Source organism: Chenopodium quinoa, unplaced genomic scaffold (assembly GCF_001683475.1).
Source record: "Chenopodium quinoa cultivar QQ74 unplaced genomic scaffold, ASM168347v1, whole genome shotgun sequence".
In the NCBI taxonomy this organism is placed as follows: domain Eukaryota; kingdom Viridiplantae; phylum Streptophyta; class Magnoliopsida; order Caryophyllales; family Amaranthaceae; genus Chenopodium; species Chenopodium quinoa.
In genome coordinates this window covers 190,170-214,406 of record NW_018744681.1, presented here as the reverse complement: position 1 = coordinate 214,406, position 24,237 = coordinate 190,170, and the positions used below count along the sequence as shown (strand labels likewise).

The 24,237-nt window shown below is 39.3% G+C and overlaps 1 protein-coding gene across 1 annotated transcript; it reads right to left on the bottom strand.

Annotated features, from left to right (window-relative positions):
• Positions 1-248: 248 nt before the first annotated feature.
• LOC110702249 (pentatricopeptide repeat-containing protein At2g16880-like) lies at positions 249-3,358 on the bottom strand. Its single transcript, XM_021879956.1, has one exon. It carries the CDS (start codon positions 2,673-2,675, stop codon positions 552-554), a length of 2,124 nt encoding a protein of 707 aa, XP_021735648.1. The 5' UTR covers positions 2,676-3,358; the 3' UTR covers positions 249-551.
• Between the last annotated feature and the right edge of the window lie 20,879 nt (positions 3,359-24,237).

The following is a 24,237-nucleotide window of genomic DNA, read 5'->3' as shown; positions in this document are numbered from 1 at the left end:
TCTAGGTATGACGCCTTTTTACTAAAAAATTGTATGAATCGCTCCTAAGCATGTGCCTTCACCTCCAGGACCCTATTGCCTGAGGCACTTCTGGAAAACCCATGCAAAAGTGTTACACTAGAATCATTATATTTTTAACCATCCAATGGCCCAATAAGTGTTAAGACACAATGGTTTCTGACCAAATCAAAATTCACATGCCTAAACTGGATTAAATATTGCATAAAATCACACAGCTGACAAAAAAACATCTACACACATGTAAGACAAACTGCTATCCATAGAGTGGATACTGACAGATGTAAGAGTTTCAAATTGGGCAGGAACTCACTTACAAAACGCTTCTGTTATTATGAGCACCAAGATCCAAGCACAAACTTATATGCAAATTTTTTTTGAGGAAACAAACTTATATGCAAATAAGTGAAGAAAAACAATATGTTTGCGGTTTCTGCAGTAAGTACCTCAGGTGTGTTCTGATTCAATCGAATCTAAATCCATCGATCCCAAGGAAGTAAATAGGTCATGAGAACCCATCATAGAACCAGAAGTCAATGAGCTTCTTTTGATATGGACTTTCTTCTCTTAAGGAGCCCCTCAATCAGAGTGAAATAAGCTGTCTTATTTACAGCTACTCCTTTATGACTAGCCTCTTGATATATGTCCATTGCTTCCCTGTACCGACCTTCCATGCACAATTCATTTATCCTTTTTGAAAAGTCTTCAGCACATGAGATTGGCTCTGCCGTCACTACATCAGCCTCAACCGATACGCCCTTTTCAAGCTGTGAGCATTGATCCTGCAACATTCCAGATTGAAGCATTGTTTCCCTAAATTTTTCTGCTTCCATTGTTCTCCCTGCACTGGCAAGAGCATTGAAAATGGCATTGTAGGTGTACTTATCCGGTCCTACATTATTTTCCATCATGTCCTCCACAAGGTTTAAAGCATCTTCAAGTCTTCCGTCCTTACACAGACTTGTTATCAATGTATTGTACGTAACTGCATCAACTTCTTTGCCTTTAGAAACCCAAGTATGGAAAAGCTTAATAGCCTTTTCAAGCATCCCATCAGAGCAAAGACCGCGCAGAAGAATATTACATGTGTACACATTAGGCTTAAATGCATTCTCCACCATTTTGTTATGAAACTGAAATGCTTGCTCAACTTTACCCTCCCAGCAATAACCATGGATAATGGTGTTGTATGTAGTCTCATCTGGGAACAATCCATTCTCCATAAGTTCATTCAACTTTCCGATTGCTTGGTCAGTTTTTCCTGATTTGCAGAACCCAGAGATTAAAGAATTATAAGTGGCAACACTTGGAATGACCCCTTTCTCTTTCATCTCCTCCCAAACCTTTAAAGCCCTCTCCTCCTTTTCATCCTTAAAGTACCCCGTAATCAGAGTACCATAACTCACTTCATCAAGCACATAACCCCGCCCAATAGCACTATTGAGTAGCTCATGCGCCTCATCAAGCCTCTTGTCCTCACAAAGAGTGTGAAGAAACATATTCAACGTAAATATATCCATCTTCAAGCCTTTCCTACCCATCTGACTCATCACCTTAAAAGCTTCTCCAAAGTTCCCCAACTTGCAATATGCATTAATTATAGTATTATAAGTCACACAATCTGGTGAAACTCCACTCTCTTCCATCTCCTTTAGCGCATTCATTGCCTCTCCAATCTTCTTTTGATCACAAAACCACTTGATAATTATATTATAAGTAACCGCATTCTTCCCCACTCCCTTATCCCTCATTTCATCCAACAACGCAAACGCCTCGTTACTATCCCTAAACTTGAGACACCCATTAATCAAAGTATTATAAGTAACCACATCCGGCATTAATCTCAACTTCTCCATCTCATCCCTCTTCCTCAAACCCTCATCAATCTTCCCATCATTACACAATCCATTAATCAACATATTATAAGTCCAAACATCAGGCAATAAATTATTATGTGTCATCAAAACGATAACCTGCGCCGCCTCCTTCAGCCACCCCATTTTACAATACCCATTAATCAATATATTATAAGTATTCTTATTAGGAACCAATCCTTTATCCTTCATATCAGACAACAATTCTCTAACATCATTCAACCTACCTTTCTTACACAATGCATCCAAAATAGTATTATAAGTAACATTATCAGGAAAACAATCAAAATCAGACATAATCTTAAGCACTTCCATAGCATCCTTAAATCGAAATTCCGAACAATACCCATTAATCAAAATATTGAAAGTAACAACATTTGGGGCAACCCGAATTCGAGCCATATCATCAAACAAATCTCTACAACTAGAAATAGAATGAGAAGATGGGTATTTTACCAATGAATTGAGCAAAGTATTGCAAGTTAGAAGCTTTGGCTTGAGCTTGAGACGCTTCATCTTCTTGAAGATTTGAAGGGCAAAATGGGGTTTTCCTGACTGACAGTAGGCGGAAATTGCGGTGTCGAAAAGGGCTTTGGTGGGCGGAGGAAGATGGGAAGAAGGGTGAAGGAGATGGTGATGAAGAGTGTGTTGAGGATCGGAGGCGATGAAAGTGAGTAAATGGGATTTTGCATCGCTGAATTTGTTGTTTTTGAAGAATGATGGGAGGAGATTGAGGAGGGATGAAAGAGATGATTTAGGTGCTGGGATTTGGGTTGCCGCCATTGTTGTGGAGCTTGAGTTTTTCTTTGGTGAAGAATAGAAAGACGAGGGTTTGAAATGAGAATTCGAAAATGGGGGAAGAGACCTAAAATTGAATTGGAATTTTTTTTTTTTTTTTTTTTTTTTTAAAAAAAACAATTGAATTGGAAAATTTATTACGAGTACTCATAAAGTCATAATCCGACCTCTGCGTAGTTTTATTTTAAGAAATATTGCCCCCATTAATCCCTGTTGAAGAATAAACCTCTCAAGTGTCACCACACTTTATAAGGTAGAGTAGTTACTCACAAGTAGGTTACAATGGGTTTCAACAATCCCAACTTTGACTCGTTCGCCAATAATAATCCCTACTTTTGATTATTCAGTATCAATCTCAATTTTATGCCCTATTAATTTCTATTGCACCCAATCTGTCATCTAACCTGATGTAGCAGGTTATCTAAACATGTGTAAGCGTATGATTGGCTTAAATTTTTTTAAAAAAAAATAAATAAACCCCACAAACCACCCATGCCCAACAGCTGCCACCACACCCCCACCCCCACCCCTGCCGGAAAATCAGCCCCATCCCCGAAAACCCCTCACCCGCTACCAGAAACCGCCGCCCTGCCCTCCCTTCCCCCTCCCTCGAAACCCACCCCTTCCCTTCCCCCATCCCTGAAAACCCCTCCCCCACTCTCGGAAACCGCCGCCCAACCTTCCCCCTTCCCTCGAAATTCACCCCTTCCCTTCCCCCACCCCTGTCATTAAGGAGTAATGGTGAATAATCGAAAGTATGGATTATTATTGGCGGACGAGGCAAAGTTGGGATTAATGGGGGCAATTTTTCCTTTATTTTATTAATCCGACTTTTGTTTATTCCACAATAATTCAAGCTTTAGGAGTGTCCTATTCTATTACTCCGTAGATTTATTCCATAATAATTCAAGTTTTAAGGAGTGTTCTATTCAATTAAGTCAAAGTGACCCGTTAACGATTTTTCACATGATTTTTACTATTATTATTTTCAAATTATTTAACAAAAAAAAAGAGTTATAAAAAATTATAAAAAAAATCCCACCAAGAGCAATTCACAAGCTTCCCCCTTCCATGGCCACACACGAACAACCACTGGACCTGCTTGGAGAGTGGGAGGTTGTCGGATTTGGGGGATATGGTTGTCGGGTTTTGGAGATGGCAATTATGGAGGTGCATTTTCATGAAGGTGGAAAGGAAGAGGAAGAAGAAACGGAAAAAAAAAATTAATTTTAAAGTTTCTTTAAAAATAAATGGAAAAACATTTTTTAGACAAATGAAAACATGACATGTGGCATCTGTTGTTTAGGTTAAATGACCTGCTTGGCCTAATATAATATAATATCCCTAAATTTTGGATTATTGTAGGAAAACTAAAAGACAAAATTAATAAAAATAAGATCGCGCAAAAATTGAATTATTAGAGTTAAATTTTCCAATTGAATTTTACTGATTGCAAAGTTGTGAGTGATTTGCTTCTTTTCTTTTTTCACTTCTGTTATTATTATTATTATTATTATTATTATTATTATTATTATTATTATTATTATTATTATTATTATTATTATTATTATTATCCATAACTTTTAAGAGGAGTGATGGACCACTACCAGGTATAGGCTCCCTTAATCCATACCCGGGGAAAAAATGAACTTCCATGTACATTCTTAAACAGTAACTCATTTGTTACTAAGCTGTGTTTCTATAGCAAGGGTTGAAGATCTAGGGTTTCATAATCTCTACAAGAATCCGGAGGACCATATGAGCATTTTCACTCGAACGACTATGCATCAATGGATTTCAAGCCTAATCAGTGCGAACTCACAACATTGTATTGCTCCACATGAAGTTTTTTTATAAAGGCGATTGTCAATCAAATCTACGTTGTATTTAATTTTAAGGTGTGTACTTGTGTTGGAATTTTTGATTTCTTAAGAATTATATGAAAGTGTCGTTTGGCTACATTTTATTAATGAAATCTCTTTTTTTTTTTCTTGTAAAAAAAATATGTAAAAAAGTACTCTCTTTCCTCTCCCCCCACCCCCCCCCCCTTCCTCCACCAAAAAATCCTAAAAATAAAATAAATAAATAAATAAATAAACTCTCTCCTCTTTCCCTATGTAATCAATTTGAAGATCTTAAAGACGAGTTTGGTCGTTCTTGTAGCTTAAAGGTGTTGGTGGTCATAAAGTTTATAATTCGAACGAAATTTCACCAGAAAACCAATTAAAAAACCTTTGACTGAGAGGAGAGAGAAAATTACCATTACCATCACCATCATTTTCATCTTCATCTTCATAAAGTACCGTATGCCAGTTAGTTATCGCAACCGTCCTTACCACCACTACTATTGAATGTGTAATAATAATACACACATTACAATAACAACATGAAATCATACGATAACGGTATACAAATCAATGATAGTAGTATACAAATTAATAACAAAATGTATCAAACCCACAAAAAATCATATACCCAAAAGGTATATAAAATTATAAATCAAGCTCATAAAACAATATAAAAAAAATAACAGTTTACAAATAAAAAGTAACAATATACATGTTAATTGAATATCGACAAACAATTAACGTCGTCGACTTCAACTTTAATTTCGTTCTCACACTCATATTGTTTCAAATTTCGATAATATTTAGCAGTGGACACATTGTTTTTCATGAATGAAGTAGTAAATTTGCACTCTGATAAAGAATTCATCGATTCTCGTGATTAAAGTAACAAGATGTTTGTAAACCTTGAAAATCATTTGCCGCCCTCTGACTATACTACCTTTCATCTATTAAAATTCATCACTTCTTTGTTTAAATCAACCACACAATTTGCTGCTCCGGTAGAATTCCACTCCGAAGATGAAGACCTTAAGAGTAATGTAACTCTGGCAGAGTCGTAATTCTAACAGAAAAGTATATTCCATAGCCCCCTCTCCTCTATTTTTGGGTTAAATATTATTTTTACCCATTTTTCCCTTTCATTTACATGAACTTTATTTAGAAAATAATATTATTTTTGTGGTATTGACAAGTACAAGTCCACCTAGCTAGTAATGGGTAATATTCTTCAAAATGAAATCTGTGTAACTTTTGTAGATGGGAGAGATAAAGTGAAAGAAAAAAAAGTGGACTACTCCATATATGATACAAGAGAAATAGAATTTATAAATTTTAAAAAAAAATAGTGATGCGTCTTAAGTCGAAACTTCTACATATAGAAAGTGATCCATCTATAATAATAATAAAAATAATAATAATAATAATAATAATGGTGTTTATTCCGCAGGTGATGTTCGTCATTATGCTTTTCTTGCCTCTCGGTTACAGTCTGCTGGGTTGCAGACAAAGCTTCTCCGGCATGCTAGCGTTGATGGCCTTGGTCGAGCTTTTGCGGATGTCTTGCTTCAGTTTAATGGAATGGTTGGGTCTGACATTTTGAGTAATCCTAGTGAGGTCGCTTCCCCTAAACTCATGAAGAAATTGGCAGATATATATTTCACAAAGGTTACCGCATCTGTAGAATCCACCTTCTCTTTATCTCCTCATCAATCAGCATTGTGGAAATCGCAGCAAGGAGATCACTCCTCCGCTTGGTTTCGGGCGGTTCCTATTTCAGGGTTGGGTCAGACGATGAACGTAAGGACTTATCGATGTTTATTATGCTACCGTCTTGTTGTTCCTTTATTCTCTGTTTCGACGACGTGTGTTGCTTGTTCAAGGGTTTTCACTGGGGATATTTTCAGTGATCACGCGGTATCGTGTGCTGGTATGGTTGGTATTAAACATCGGCATAATGTTGTTCGAGGTACTCTTGTTGATGTTTGTTATCGATCTGAGATTTCAGCTAGAAAGGAGGTTGACGTTGGTAATCATAATCGAATGGTAATCATAATCGAATGGTACCTTTCACTTCATTCGATTATGATTTGACGTGAAAGGTACTCATCACTGGGTTTGGTTTTGGGGAGACATAAATGGGTGTCTACAGAAGCCCCCACTTTGACTGAGTTTGGAGAAACGCAGGTTTCGAAAACAAAAGTCAAAGTAGCGATAGGGACGAAGAATGATTCAGAACGTTCTGCGATCCTAAATCATTCTTGTAACGCCGATACCTGCAAACTAGCGTTAGTTAAACAAATAAGATAGTTAAGAAACGCGTATCTTGCACCGCCGAGCACACGTCTCTAAAGTAACCGATTTGCTGCTGTATTACTGTTGTTTTGATGACCTCCTGCAAGTTAGAGAATGTTATCCTGCTTGAAAACTTCTACGCTTGTAACTGCCTCCAATTTCCGTCTTGATAATCTTCCACAAGCCAGGGAACACTATCGAAGATTGCTTCGCCTGAAACAATCCTCTTCCGCTTTATGACCATCTTCCACATCTCAGGGAACACGATCAAAGACAACTTCTCTTGAAATTACCTTCAGTTGTTTGTGACAACTCTCCGCAAGCTAGGGAACGCTGCCGAAGATATCCTCGCTTGAAGCTATCCTCATTTGTTGCGATAATACTCCAAAGAAAATTATTGAAGACCTCCGCTTGTCGATCTTTAAAAGATCGCTTGAACTTTGCTTCCGCTATGCCTATACGTCGGCGCTTTTGCTGTTTGTGAACCTGTATGTCGGTGCCTTTTTCTGAATTATGAACCAGTATGTCGGTGCCTTTCTGAATGAACCCGTATGTCGGTGCCTTTTGCGATAAGCCAATGCTTAGGCGCTTTAAGCTAAGTGACACGATCTTTCATCAGGTCGATCACTTTATGTAATCAAGCCGATTACTAAAATCGTGTCAAATTGCTCAGAGGGGCTAACTGGCGTACCAAGGAACCCAAAATATATTGCAAAAGGTTGGAACAACCGTACTGAGTGGCTGAACATTCTGGCGCCGCTGAAATAACATCAGCGCCACTATCTGGCTGTAGCGCCAGACGCTGGAACTAGCGCTAAGCTTTATCGATTGACGCCAAGGTCTGACGCTTGGCGCTAGAGTCGGGTTTTCCTTAAATACCCTTCTCTTCCTCATTTCTGCTGCTGTTGTTTGCGTTTCTTGCTCGAGAATTCTCAGAACTTCAATTCACTTGTTCTTGCTCGTTTCTCAACTAAATTTGCTCAAATTTGTTGCAAATCAAGCTTATTCCATCCATTTTCCCGATCTATGTAAGTTTCCTCCGAACTCACGCTGGTTTTAATGAATTTTGCATGCATTTGTCCACAAATTTCTTGAAAATTCGAAATTAGAATTGCTTAATTCTCTTTGTTTATCAAATTTTATGCCATGAAATTGCTTGATTATGTTTATATATTTCCTTGGGAGTAATTTGAGACTTGTTTGACTCAATTTGGTGAAAAAATGAATAAATGTTGTGTATTGCAAGAAATTCTTGTCCAATTTGTCACAATAATTACCATAATATTGCAAGAAATTTTTTAATTGCATGAAAAATGTTGTGTATTGCTCAATTTGAATTTGTGCTCTGTTTTAGTACTACGTACTCTGTTTTTTTTTTTTTTTTTGCGAAGATAGTATCATGCGGCTAGGCGAACCTTGGATACTATAGAACCTTAATTTATAAAGATTCTGCACAATGTAGCATGGCTAGATAGCGAGGCTCTGGTTCACGGTCCCGAGACGTTCGACGGGAGCATGAGCCCGTAGAGGACGATGTTGAATCATCCACTTCGCTCAGCCGACTCCCTAAGTGGGATGAGCGGACCTTATACTTTTCTCCCGTCCACCATATCTCTGAGAGGGTGAGACGGGGCATCACAGTTGGGAGGACACGCTGTAATGGTTCCGGTTGTGACGGCTTGGGCAATCTGTACAAGATGTACATCGCCAGAAACAATCAGACGAGACTTCTATGGGAGTCTTGCGGGCTTACTGCACTGTTCGAGACCTCCGAGGCCATTATTGCCTCTAGCGGGGGTCACATGTAGTCCGTGCTCTGGTGGAGTTCTTTTGGGACACCACCAACACTTTCCACTTCCCCTAGGGCAAGATGATGGTCACTCCTACCGACTTCAGTCCCATTACGGGACTGGAGTTCATCTCTGTGGCGCTGCCGTTCGACAGCGGGATCGACGTCTTTTCTCCTGAGGTCGAGGAGCTATTGGGTCCGATTGCTATTCGGGCTCGAGCTGAGGTAGAGTCGACTCAGTTAAGTGCTAGGGGGATTCGCTGCTCGACTCTAGCAGCGACTTTTGACGATGGTGCGACTACCTAAGAGCAGCGGGTGCGCATCTTTGCACTTATCTTGCTGTCAGGGACGTTCTCCCCTGACAAGGGTAGTAGGGCGCTGCTTTACTACCTTCCTGCCGTCCGTGATCTACACCGGATCGGGATTTACGACTGGGCCAGCTTTGCATATGCTGATTTCATCAGAGCGTTGCGGGACTCATGTCGGCACGGTCCTTTGCGGGAAACGTTGCTCTATCCGGCTTTTGGAGGGTCGTAGAGGTATCCTTTATTCCCTATAAAGTTTAGCTCTACATTTTAGTTAGAACTTGCTGATAACTTTTGCCTCTTGTAGATCTGGTTTTACGAGTACTTCCCCTCAGCTGCGCCGACGAGACCGTCGCCGCGGAGGCTTCCAGTTAGTGCTTCTTGGGGCAGCCTCCGTTTAGGGATGTCCACTGCCTATTTCCGAGATTGGATCATCTTAGTATGATTCATTTCTTATTTGACATTTTGTGATGCCTTAGCTAGATTCTTGCCTGATAGACACTCTTTGCAGGAGCCTGAGGTGCTGTACCGACCGTGGGTCGACTTGGCAGTCCCTAGGCTAGCCACGCAGTATTCTGCTGAGCGTCACTATTTCTTAGGGACCTATGGAGCAGCTGCGTATCTTGGAGAGAGGGTTTCTATTCAACATTCCTCAGATAACTTTGTCGTTCCTCCTCCTCCACCACGTCATATGTTTAATGCTGCGAGGTTGGTGAGCATGTTAGAGGGAGCCGGTACCCCTTGGCAATCTTACACAATCCCTGGGCGGTGCTATGGGGAGGAGCTACCGTTGTTAGCTCCAGTTCCTGTACCTTCTGAGGATGTGGCGGTACGATTTTCAGCTTTTACCTTTCGTTAAGTAGGCCCCAAGTGATGCTTTACTGATTTTGTTTTGCTTTGTCAGGATGATCATGCTGAGTTCGTGCCAACCCTATGTCTATCCATTATCAGGGGACATATGGGCCGATTGAGGAGATGATTCCTCCGGCTCCTGAGGGCGAGCGCTTTGTGGAGCGATTAATTCCTCGTCACCAGACTCGAGTAAGCTTGTTTATTTGCAACTTTTGTCCATATATGTTATGCATGTTTACTGAATTATTTCTTTGACAGTTCTCACGTGAGGTGGTTTCGGCGATGGCACGATGCATAGATGCCTTCCGGAGCCAGCTCGTCTGGATGAGGAACGTGGCTACCTGTCGCCGAGACGACGCCGTTCAGGAGGTAGCTTCCCTCCTTATGCTTTGCATTATCGCTTCTTCTTTGCACGCTTCTGATCTTAGTTTCTTTCGCAGGGTTAGCCCATTCCTTCTTGTACCCGTACGAGACCTGAGGTGCGGAGGGATCCGGCAAGGTCTAGCTCGAGACGTCGCCGCACTGGTTCGGGAGGTCGGGGCGATCGTTCTGAGGCTGCTCGTACTGAGGCGGTAGAGGGCTTAGGCTCTTCATCTGAGGGTGCACATGCCGCGCCGATAGGCCAGGGAGAGGCTACCTCGGCTCTTAGAGGAGGTGGGATGTACGAGGTTGGTTTGTCATCGCAGCAGCCTCAGCCTCAGGTTGATCTTGGGTGGACAGGTCCTGTGTTGAGCTTTCCTCCTCCCGAGGAAACTGGAGCTGGCACTAGTTACTCCTCGTACGGCGCAGTTTTTTGAGATGATGGGTGTACGTCCCCCGGCGCCATAGCTTATTCCTGTGCTTTTTATTATTTTATTTTGACTTTGTATAGAAATTTGCCTTTTAATTAGACTCATTATTTAGACATGTTTTGTAGAGTTTATTCTTTATTTATCATGTTTTTCATTTTTTATTATCGTTATGTGCATGTTTGTGTGTGCAAGGAAATGTGAAAAGTAATTTTGCGCAAAAATTCTGTCATTTTTATTATTGATGGAGGGTATCCGAATTTCTCCCCCAAAAAAGAAAAAATGAAAAATAAAAGTCAAATAAAATATTGGATTTATAAAAACTTGGAAGTTAGTTTAAATAAAATCAGAAAAATAACATAACTAATATAATAGCTATATTAATTAAGAGGGAGGAATAGATGAATTTTTAGAAAAAGATAAGGAAACCGTAAAGTCATTAGCAGACTCGAATCAAGTTAAAAACGCGGTTTTTTTTAGAAAGCGTGTACGATGAGACATGTTAGCGCCAGCTGGCACCACGCGTTTTTGGTGTAGCGCCAGGCGCTACACTTAGCGTTTGGCGCCAGGCTCTGGCGTCAGGCGCCAATAGTTGGCATCTGCCGCTAACGAGCACTGACTCCGAATCCTTCCTGGATTGAAACTGCTCCTATTTTGTGCATAAATAGCCCCCTGCCCAACCGATTTCCTTCATAATTTCAGCAAATAAAATTTTTCTTAGCTTTTAGAAAAATCATGTCTCTAGTCTCCAAAAGTTTTACCAACTACACCCATGAATGGTGTCGGTCTCTTAATGCCAAGGAGAGAAAAGAATTAGATGTGTTTCACTTGGGGGGTATTTATGGTGTCAAAGGGGTAGATCTTGATTCAGATTTTATTCATACCGCCCTAGAATATTGGGATGTAGATACTCAATGCTTTAGAATAGGGTATGATGAAATTAGCCCTTTGCCGGAAGAATTTGGTGCTATTTTAGGTTTCCCTGCACTAGATCTTGTAGTAATCCCTAGAATAAATGAATATTATTATAAGGATTTTGAACGCTTCTTCAATTTAAAAGACAAAGATCTATCAAAAATAGTAGATGGTAGCATAGTTAATTTGAAAGAATTTGCTCGCCATTATTTTGATAGACCTTATTCTGAATCCTTCCATGTTTATAGAAGAAGGGCTTTCCTCTTTTGCATGCTTAATCAATTTTTACTTACTAGTGGTAAAAATAATGAGGGTAAATCAATTATATCCACTGTTTTAGAACAAATTGAGTCTGGAAGAAATCTAATGCCTTTAATAGTTGGAGAGACCATGCTTATTCTTGATGAATTAAAGAAAAATCCAAAAGCACCTTTTCGGGGCTCTCCAATTTTATTATGGGTAGAAAAAATAATATTTTTAATTACAGAAATCAAAAATATATTTTTTGTGTAGTAATAATAATTTATTTGTATTGCAATTTTTACAGATGTGGCTAATGGAAAGACTGGAATTAATTAGCCCTCCGGACAACATTGAGAAGTATACTCCAAATTGTTTCGTGAAAAGGAAGAAACGCTTCTCTAAGATGGGGCGCCATGAATGGAAGAAGGTCTTCGAGTCTTGTAATTTTGCCATCAAGTGGGTCATCCCTTGGTGGAAGATAGAAAAGATGGTTGGTGTCAACAAGCAACCTTTCTGTCGTCTTCCAAGCTTGTCCCGTATGACTTTTTATTATCCCTGCAAGGTAAAAAGACAATACGACTTACTTCAGACTATTCCTTCCGATGATCTTCGTCGTCCCTACAAGTTCCCTGTCTCCCAGGAAGTAGACAAATTTGATGCTTATTGGAGCGCTAGACCTTTATGGGAAGTAATTACCCAAAAGGTTCCTCCTTCTTTGCCCAATGATGTGAAGAAGTGGCTTCTAAAGAAACCTTCAAAGGACGTGAAGAAAAATCAGAGTAAAACAGATGTGAAGAGCCGTCTAGGTGACAAAGTGATTCCTGTTAAGGAACTCTTAGGTGAAAGAATTGATTTCAAAACACCTATAATGCCTAAGAAGAAGAGTACTGCAAAAGATAAAGGAAAAAGGAAAGCTGACACCACAGAAAAGAAAGCTTGGGTAGAAAAGAAGCATGGGGTCCTAGCCGAAGGGGAAACTATTTACTCCAAGATTGATTGTAGGTCCTCTAAAGGATGCCTACTGGCTAAGGTTATGGATGAGGAAGAAGATTCATACAAGAATTGGAAAAGGGCTAAGAAAGAGAAAGAAGATTAAGAGCATTGCTTGATTTTCAATTATTGGACTTAGTTTTTAAATTTAAAGTTAATTTATTAAAGCTTTATTTAAATTCCATCAATAATGTAATTTATTTTATTAATGAAATTCCAGCTTTTTAATTAAATTATTTACTTTAAATTTATTTTATTAAAGCAATGAAAACCGAAGAATTAATTTTTCAGAATTTTTTTCGAATACGGAAGTCGAAAATTTTCCAAAAAACACCAAAATATTCCCAGACATTTTACAGTAAATTGGCGCCACAATTCTACAACTGGCGCCGGCTGCGGCAGTCTGGCGTCAGGCGACGGATTCTGTCGTCTGGCGCTAACGTTCATGTGCTGGCGCCAGAATTTTTTCTGCGACGCCGATGTTTCGTCGATCTTCTGTCGAATTTTTTATTAATTTTGGGATGCGAGATTTGAAAAAAATAAAGTGGCCGCACCCGTAAAGGGTTGCCTACGTATCCTTTCTTAAGGAATCAGGCCAAACGTAGCTCTCTGGAGTATCCTACTCAAGTAATTATGGGTAGTATTTCTTAAGTTGGTCATGATTTGTCATGTTCGAGAACTCATTTCCATCCATGTCAGTTAATTTTGCTGCACCTCCTGACAGGATTGTTTTGACAATGTAGGGTCCAAACCAATTAAGTCTAAATTTTCCCCTTGGATCTAAAACATTTTTCCTTAATGCTTTTAACACCAAGTCTCCTACTTTAATGTTTCTTATCTTGACCTTCTTATTAAAATGCCTAGCTATAGACACCCATTTGTGTCTCCCCAAAACCAAACCCGGTGATGAGTACCTTTCACGTCGAATCATAATCGAATGAAGTAAAAGTGTGGAAAGTTTAGTGTTGCGAATAATTTTAATTTCTTTTCTCTTTTCTCTGTTTTTAAAAAATTATTTTAAGAAAACAGCCAATACAGTTTGTTTGATCCATGATATGGGTCCAATATTAGTATAGTTGGATGGGGCTTGTCAAGAGCTTTCCAACGATATATTATAAGCCCAATTCCGATGAATATTGAGGAAGTTATGGCCAATTTACTAAACTGTGCCCGGTTTGAGCCTTATATGCGGCCCAATGATCAAGAGGAGGGCCTAATATGATTTATCATTCCTAATGCAATTAAGAATGGTTTTAGTCTTCTAGATTCTTCTAGAAGGTCCTTTTCATTCCTAATTCAACTAGCATTGATAAATTGACTTTTGTTGACTTTTCAGAGTTTTAATTAAAATCAAAGAGCATTTTTGAGGAAAATACGATTTTATCCTCCTGTACGGCAATTTTTATCTGATTTTAGAAAACGCGTGAATTTCTGAAATAAGCGCCAAACGCCAGCTGTAGCGCCAGGCGCTAATAGCCAGCGTTGGCGCTGGTTCATTTTTTTGTGCGCCAATGCTCTGTTTTAATAATTTTATCTTTTTGGCTGATTTTCTCTATAAATAACGTATTAAAAAATCCGTTTTCATTCACCTACAACCAGTTTTCATTCATCGATTTTCTCATTCTCTTCTCATTCACCATCCATCTTTGTCTCTCTCTTTTTTCTAAACCAGCTTTTTACATACAAAATTCCGCATTCATTAGACTTAGAAGCATCTAGCCATATTCGAAGTTGTCTTCTCCCTAGACGTGAAAGGTTTAATTTCTGAGGGTTTGGTCCCAAATCTCTATTTCAATTATTTAATTTAATTGTTTTGTTTATTATTTTCCTTGAAGTTACTAACGTGTGTATTTTGTTATTAGAAAGAGGTACGAGGCATCCAAGTAAGTACTTTAATGGTTTTTATTGATATTATGATGTAGAAATCATGCTTAGGTTGTTATTATGATTCCTAGCGTCATGTTAGCAAGGTGTTCTGATCTTCCTAGTATCATGTCTAAGGTAACTTTAATATCAAGTATGATTAAAAGTATGATGCCTTTTATGTTCTTCCTAATATTCATGATCGTTAGTATCATGTTAGGGCTAAAGCTTTTATCTTTATTGTTTAGTGACATGCTAGGGTTTGTTATTAATCTTGTTAGTATCATGCCTAGGATCTTGCTATTATTATGCTTTAACATGATTCATGATTATTTTTATAATTATTTTGATTATGATTATAATTTTATGATTGTTATAATTATTATTATGATGATTATTTATTATGTTGCTTGATTTTATTGTTATTGCTTGATCACACCTTTTATGCATGTTTAAAGGGAATTGGTACTTGTAATCACGCTTAATAAGATAATTAATAATCTTGTTAATTTAATTATAATTTCAAGTGATCGCCAATAATAGTTTATTTATGCATTAATATTCAACCAACATAGATAAACAGGTTTAGGGTTAATCCTAGTGATTGCATGTTAGTCAAAAAAGCGCACATGAATACGATCTGAACAAAGTAGAGGCCTATTATTAGGGCAGGTTCAATCTCTTTTAGGTTGGATTTGTACCTTCATCCCGAACCCTTATTTGGTTCAAGACCTTATGGAGTTGACGATCTCTTAGATCGTTAAGGGGTGTAACCTTCACCCTGTAAACGGTTTACAAGTTCCTAAAACTTGTTGGCGACTCTTTTGCTCTATCTTCTTCCCTTTTGGACGCCACCGTACTTTAGTGTATGATCACAGTGGGGTTCAAGCAAGGGGATTAACGCTTGAAATTTATTCCCTACAGTTTTTTGGCGACTCCACAGGGGAGGATTTCTATTTTAATTCCTGAATTTGTTTTGGCAATGATTTAGAATGAGTGGATGAGACTCGAAACGTTCTAAGTATTTCATGTGCGTATTTTTTATTAACATTATTGTCATATGCATAAAAAAGATCTCATTGGAAAGACCATCCGTAGAGTTATAAACATAGGATTTTACACGTAGGAAATTTGAGAAATATCTTTCACAACTAGGACCGAAATAACACCGCGCAAAACTGGAAAATTTTATCGAGCACAGAAAGCTGCTGAGGCATGTGGGAAGTAGCGCCAGGGGCCAGAGCATTGGCGCCATGATGTTAACTGTAGCGCCAGACGCCAGCGTTGGCGCTAGGCGCTACAGCTAAAATCTGGCGCCAGTCTCTGTTTGGTGGCGCCAACTTCCCCCAATACCGAGCCAGAAACATGCGTTCTAATTTCGACCGGTTTTTTGTATTGTTTGCTCGATCCTACTTCATGATTGAATTTTTTTCTCACTTTTCTGAAACCCATATGTGTTTTACATATGGACATAACCCTCTGGGAATTCATGCTCCATCTACCCGATTGAACGCTCTGTGCAACAAAGGGTACATCCGAGAATGTTGAATTCACCAAACCATGGAAGCGAGTTTTTTCTAAAGCTCGCGGTGTCCCATCCACTCGCGCCAACCCTTCACGGTTAGGCTTCCGCGTGGTGCATCCGGACAATTAACCATGGACCCTCTTTGACTAAACCATATCCCGAACTTTAGAGAACTAGATCCATGCTTAGGTTGCAAACTCATTGCATCATATTGTGCCTACTTGACTAATTGTGCATTATTTGTTGTGCATATGATCTATGATTTCTTAACCGTTTGTTTGACTTGTGTTGAGATTAAATAAATTAATGACTTAAAGAACTTTGCCTAATAAATTAATTAATTAATTTGAGTCAATAAAGTCTAATATTTTAGTCAGAATTGACCTAGTACGACTTTAGGCATACCCCTGTTGATTAATAACACCGAAAACAGTCCCAGATTGAAGCTCCAGCATTGGCGCCAAAGTCTGGGCTGCAGTGCCACCCTGTGGAGTGTATTCTCCTTTTATCAAGAGTCTTAATGCTCGTTTTGCTCTTTTGTCAGCATGGGGAGGGTATTCTCCTTTGGTGACATAATTGAGTATATCCGTATACCACGGTTCTTCTTCTTCTTCTTCTTCTTCGTCTTGGATTACTTCATCATCTTCTATATATAGCCTGAATGTATGCTAGTTTGTGCCTTTTTTCTATAGTTAGAGGCATTTGCTCGATTTCTGTAGGAATCCTAACCATTGAGGCTAGTCTTGCCAAGGCATCAGCAAATTGATTTTCTTCTCTAGGTAGATATGTGTATTCTACCTTCTCTAACTGATTAGTAAGAGCTTCCAGATAGGTTTGGTAAGGGGCCAGACTTTCGCTCCTTACTTTCCACCTTTTGGAGATTTGATTGATGATTAATGAAGAGTCTCCGAATATCCGTAACTTTTTTACTCCCAATTCCAAAGCTGTTTCAAGGCCTACCACGCATGCTTCGTATTCAGCAGCGTTGTTGGTAACGTCGAAATCAAGCTTTATGGAAATTGGAACATGCTCTTCTTTAGGTGATACTAGTAATACTCCAACGCCACATCCCTTTTGGTTTGAGGCTCCGTCGAAGTATAAGGTCCAAGTATTATCTTCAGTGACCATTAAGTCTTCATCTGGAAATTCATTGTCTTGTATTGGCGTCGAGTCTTCTATTAGAAAGTCCGCTAGAAAGTCTGACACCACAGATCCTTTGATAGCCTTTTGCGGCATGAACCTTACATCAAACTGGGCTAAATTGACTATCCATCTCGATATGCGCCCATTGAGTGTAGATTTCTCGAATAGATACTTGAGTGGATCTAACCGGGAGACTACGAAGATGGTATGTACTAGCATGTAATGTCTTAACTTGGTTGTGGCCCACACCAAGGCGAGGCACAATTTCTCAAGTGGTGTAAAACGTGCTTCATATTCAAGCATTTTCTTGCTTAGATAGTAGATCGCGTTTTCTTTGCCTTCTACTTCTTGTGCTAGCATAGCTCCCATTGTCTCTTTGGTAACTGTTAAGTACAACCTAAGAGGTATTCCCGGAAGTGCTGGTGCTAATACGGGAGGATTTGCGAGATAGGCATTGATCTTTTCAAAGGCTTTTTGACACTCGTCATCCCATATTACTGGTACATTCTTCTTAAGCTTTTTAAAGATTGGTTCACATATCGTTGTCAATTTTGATATGAACCTACTTATGTATTGCAATCGGTCAATAAATCCTCGAATTTGCTTCTCGGTTTTGGGTGGTGGAATTGACATGATTGCCTTGATCTTGGTTGGGTCTATCTCTATTCCTCTAGAGCTTATGACATAACCCAAAAGCTTGCCTGAGGTGACTCCAAAAGCACACTTAGATGGGTTCAACCTCATATTGTATTTCCTTAGCCTTTCGAAAATTTTTCTTAAGGCTATTTGATGGCCTGGGCGGTCTTTTGATTTTACAATCATGTCGTCCACATACACTTCGACTTCTTTATGCATCATGTCATGGAGTAAGGCAGTCGATGCACGTTGGTAAGTAGCACCCGTGTTTTTCAACCCGAATGGCATTACCGTGTAGCAGTAAGTGCCCTATGGTGTTATAAAGGTTGTTTTCTCCATGTCTTCTTCTGCCATGAGAATCTGATTATAACCTGCGTATTCATCCATGAACGAGAGAAGTGCGTGATTTGCTGTGTTATCCACCAGAATATCGATGTGTGGTAAAGGGAAGTCGTCCTTTGGACTTGCCTTATTTAGATCTTGATAGTCGACACACATTCTTACCCTTCCGTCTTTTTTCGGAACTGGGACGACGTTGGCGACCCATTCGGGGTATTTTGATACCTTGATGAAACCTGCAGTTATTTGTTTTTGAACTTCTTCTTTTATTTTAAGAGCTACGTCGGGTTTCATTCGACGTAACTTTTGTTTTACAGGTTTCATTCCCGGAATTAGTGGTATAGTGTGTTGAGGTATTTCTCTATTTATGCCTGGCATATCTTCGTATGACCAAGCAAATACATCGATGAATTCGTTGAGTAAGTTAATTAAATCGGTTCTTTCTTGTTCATTAAGTGTTAGTCCGATTTTAACTTCTCTTTTATTGGTTGAATCATTTGAAATATCAACCGTCTCAGTTTCTTCGATTATTGGTGTTTTCTTTTTGAGTGTTTCCATTGCTTTAATAAGTTCTTTGTCTTTTTCATTGTTAGTTAAGCAATGCTCGTCATCTTGGGTTAAAGAAGAACACAAGAAGTAAGGAGAAGAAGTTATATTATTATACTTTGAGATCATTACATCAAAGAGTGATATGTCCTTAGGGACTTGATCACTAACTATTCTAGGAGAAGAGATAGAAGGGGAAGGTGCTACTACTAAAGACCAAGATGACTCTATAAGGAGAGACTCTGACTCTGACTCAAACGACTCTTCGAACATCGGTCCTTGCCCTGTCGTGATGGAGATCTTTCTTCCACTTGGAGTAGTCACTTTGACGGTCTTGCGCCACCCTTGTAGTGATCCTTCCGCTGGAGTGATAAGCTTCGAGGGATCGAAGTTTTCACTTTGTAGGACTGTTTGAATGAGCGAGGAGTTATCCTCTTTGTATGTCGGCTCATCCTTTTCTCGCCCAAATAATAATCCCATGACATTAAAGTCAAAGCATGGGGGTGCTTTCTCCTTATGGACAGGAGTTGGAATTTCATCTATGAAATAGCAATCCAAGAAAATTTCAAATCCCGGTTGCCTTATGCCGTTTACGACAAATGGTTCGGGAAATTCGTGGCATGGATAGTCCTCTCCTTCTTTTATGAATTGACCATAAAGGGTAAGAGGGTACTGTAGGCGTCGTTCGAAGTGCGCCTACGTTAAAAGCATGTTGTGAATATGCTTGGAACTCATAGGAAGTGGGAATTGACATTACAATTAGGGACAAATAAAGTAGGGAGCCGCCAACAAGTTTTTAAGGAACTTGTAAACCGTTCACGGATCATAAAAGGCAACCACGAATAAGGGACAACGAAGGCAACAACGATTGACCCGTGAAGGTTACAACCCATTCATAATCCATGAGATTACTAACTCCATATGGTTCGGAACCACGAAAGGAGGATCGGGGATGATGGTACGAAGTGAGTCGTGGAGTCACATTCGCCCGTATTGGCCTCTACTCGATTCTTATATTGAAAAACATTCTTGTGATCTCAAAGGCATACAAACAATAATTCAATTCGCTCCAAACTATTATTTAACTAAATTGGTTGAATATTAATGCACACATAATTCTAAAAATTTGGTGATCACTTGATTAAATAATAAGATTAAAAAGGATCATAAACCGGTTGTCCAAATTATCTTATTAGGCGTGATTTTCAATTACATATTCCCTTTAACATGCAATATGGTGATCATCAAAAAATACAATGGAATAAACATTAATATTAAAACCAATTTAATTAGGATTCCAACAACATAAAAATTGTTAGAAAAATAATAATAATAATAAAAGAGCATGATCCTTACTTTGAATCTGTTTGCTTGCAACTACAAAATAATAAACGAGTTAGTAACTTCAAGGAAATAATAAAACAATAACTAAATAAATTTAAATAAAATAAGGTTGATTTTGGGGCCAAACCCTCATACGATTCTACCTTTCACGCCTTGGCTTAAGGACAGAACCTCGAGTAAAATATGGACTCCTTTGAGTGCTTGAAGAAGGAATTTTGAAGTAAAAAGGGTAGGCTATTGTTTAGGTTAATAGCATAGAAGAGAGAAAATAAGAATAATAAAATTCTGGTCCCCCGTACATCAGAAATGAGGGGGTATTTATAGGGAAAATGTGCTGAGGGAGCACACGGAACCCTAAAATGATAAAAACCCTAAAAAAGTATCCCATGACACGGTCAGACCGTACTGGCATACGGTACACTTTCCCGTGACACGGTACAGTTTTGGAGTGACGCGGGAAATTTTCAGAAAACGGAATAAAAAACGCGTTAAGGGTTTACGCGGAAAGGACACGGAACGTCCCGTGTCACGACAGACCTCCCGTGTCACGGGAAGTCCCACCGTCAGACGGGAAGGGTTCCCGTGACACGGTCAGACTGTACCGTGACACGGTCACTTCCAGTCCATTTTTCCGTCTAAATTCATTTTTAACCCTAATTTCTTTGGGCTTTTTAAGTGCCGATTAATAATTTTGGGCTTTTTTTCTGACTTTTATTACTCGGGCTAAAATAAGAAAATAATAAAATAAAAATAAATAAAATGTTTGGGCCAAAAATAAATAATAAAATAATAAAATAAAAAGGTTTGGGCTTAAAATTAATTAATAAGCTTGGGCTAAAATTAAAACTATGCTTTTACCAAACATCAAGACTAATCCATGGACCTTTCAAAGGTATGAATTTAATAAAATACGATTTTTAAGCACTCTCGGGATTAAATACTAAACCCGACCAATAGAGGCGGTGAAAAGTTATTTATCATCGGGTTTGGTTTTGGGGAGAAATTTTTAGGTGTCTACAGGTACTGAGCCATTGGGATTGCTTTCTTTTGAATGCGAGCGTCCCTACGTGCCTTTGACTTTTCCTGGGTTCGCTTAAGATCTTTCCGAGTCGGTTCGAAACCAAGTCCGAAAGTATCTAATTTAGGGAGGCCAGGTGATTCCAGCAGTTTTTCTATTCCTTTCTTCTTTCTTAGGGTCATCCCAGGAAAATGTCCTTGCTTTTTCAGAATAGCATTCACGGTCATGTTGGAATGGGGGTCATGGCAGAGAGGGGTCCTTTCATCCTCCTGGATTAAGGAGACCTCTTCGTTAAAGCCCCATAAATCTTCATCATCCTCATCGTGCTCCACGTTAATTATTGGATTTTCTATAAACTTGATTCTCATAGGTGAAGCATCGATGGTAATAGGAATTCCTCCAACTATAGCTTTCACTTGTTGGTGGAGGGATGAGGGGACGACCTTTAGGTCATGAAGCCAAGGGCGTCCCAATAATAGATTGAATGAAGCTTTAATATCTACTACTTGGAAAGTAGTAGCGTGTTCTATCGCTCCCGCCATTACATTCATGGTAATTTTACCAAGAGCATGACGACGAGTGTTATCGTAGGCTCTTATTCCTTGCGTTGATGGGGTTAAGTCTTCATCCCTTACGCCTAGCATCCTCGCAGTTCTAAGTGGGCAGACATTAATGGTTGATCCACTGTCTACAAGAGTCATAGGGGCGTTCATTCTCTTGCAAACTACTGTGAGATTTAATGCCTTATAGTGTTTGTCACCTTCTGGGGGGTAAATCCTTGTCAGAAAAGGTAATCAAATTGGTGGGACTAGGTAGATCACTCGTGAGGAAGTTAGCCAACCCCTCAGGGGTGGTGTCAGAATCTATCCCTATTTTGTCCAAGGCATTCATTACAACCAACCTATGTTCTCGAGACGTGGCCAGAAGTTTCCATACATTCATTTCAACTTTTGTTTTCTTGAATTGTTTGACTATGTCATTATCCTCAATGATAGGTATGGGAACTTGTTGAATCTTCTTCAACCCAAAAGTCATCCAAGGCATATGACACTGAAGGTGGAGGTCCTACCATGTCTTTTAAGTAGACGTCTTCTTCGTCACTGTCCCAAACTCCATTAATACTTGCATCCTTTTCTCGTGGAACTTGGACTAGCTTCTTTTCATCAATCATTTTCTGAATTAAATCCTTGAATTGAAAACAGTTTTCGATAGTGTGACCCCCTGATTGATGATATTGACATAATATCTATCTGTCCTTTTCAATGATTCAAATGGTCTCGGTTTGAGAGGTTTGATCTCGCCACTCTCGGAGAGCATTTCGAACATTTGTATATATGGGATCCCAATTGGAGTGTAGAGTCTATTACTCTTCTTGGGTTTTTCGGTGACTTGTAAAGGAAAATGTTTTGCCTCATAGGTCGTTCCCATGGGTGTGAGCTCTCTCTTAGGTTCACTTTTCGGGAGTGGAACCTCGTCATATTTCTCCTGAAGTTCTTTTATAGCCTTGAAAGTTTCACGTAGCAAGTGCGATCCTTCGATCATAGACAGTGTAAGCGATTGTATGTCCTCTTTACTTGCTAATTCTGGAAGAAAAAGATCTCCTCCTCTTCTTCGATGGCATGGATTTCTTTCACAGGTTTGATGAGAGACGAGGGGTTAACCTCGTTTTCCTCATCAGAGATAGCCAAGGAATGAGCAAGAGGCGCATTATCAATACTTGGCTTTTTACTGGCAAGGGGCAATGGCAGCTTGTTGTTGTCGATTAAGTCTTGGATAGCTTCTTTAAGCTTCCAACAGTTCTCGGTGAGATGGCCCCTACCTTGGTGATACTTGCAATGTGCATTGGGATTCCAGTTAGCCGACCTCTTTTCGACTGGTGGGTCCCCAAATGGTCCAATAGGAGTGATAAGACCTTTTGCATTTAATCGGTCAAATGCGGTGTCATAACTCATGCCAATAGGAGTAAAGTTCCTCCTAAATGGCTTCTTTTGTCCTTGGTTATTCATAGCAAGGACTTCACCTAGGTTAAAAGTGCTAACATTGTTTGAGTGGGTGGTTTTAGAAGAAGAAGAATTGTCGTTCTTCTTGCCTGTCCAGCCACTGTTGGAGTTATTGTTGGCAGCTTTCAACTTAGCCAGGTCGTCTTCAATATTAATTACAATGTCGTAGACGGCCTTGAAGAAATGAAGGTATGGAGATTATTCTGATACTTAAGATGCTTAGAGTATTTTTCTTGAAGGTTTTTGATGAATAACCTTACGGACTCTTTTTCACTGGGCACCTCAATCATCTTAGCTGAGGTTTCTCTCCATTTGTTAAAAAAGGAGGGGAAGCCTTCATTCTCCTTTTACTTGAGGATTTCAAGTTCCCTATGGTCAGTCTCAACTTGAATGTTGCATTTGTATCTATCAACGAAAGAGTTTGTTATGGACTCCCAGGTGGAGGTTTTTTCTTTCTCGAGAGAAAAGAACCATTGCTGGCAAACGGTTTCGAGAGATAGTGAGAATAGAGAGGGGAACACTTTCTTGTCGATAACCTTAATACTCATTATTGTTTCGAAGGCTCTTAAATGAAAATAAGGGTTATCGGTTGCCTTGAATTTTGGGATGTCGTTGGCATTGAACTTCTGCGGAAGAAGATCTTTGTCCACCAAGACCCTTGTAAGCTAATCCCTTGAAACTTGTAGCCGCTAGATAACTTGCTTAGACTCTCTTGCTTGAGGTCCATATGTTGTTGTTTCACGGGATCATCGATCTTAAGGGTTAGGATCTTTAGTGCTTCAGTCACGGTAACTAGTTGGTTCCTGATCTCATTGACTTCTTCTTGCGTTGCCATTACTGTCCTAGCTTTCCTCTTACGAGCAATGGGTTTGTCGAAAAGTTGGACTTGTACGAAAAGATTGTCTTTGATTAACCGCCCTTCCTTTCTTGACCACGCTCTGTAATTTAAACCATTTTTGTTTTAATTACTTGACTCAAATCGACCTTGACTTTACGGTTTTAAAGAGGAAAAATAGGTGCATATTTTTGCAAAAAAAAGGTATATATTTTTAGGAACCAAGTATGGTAAATTGGAGGATTAATATCCGACTTACCCCCCTATAAAAAATGAC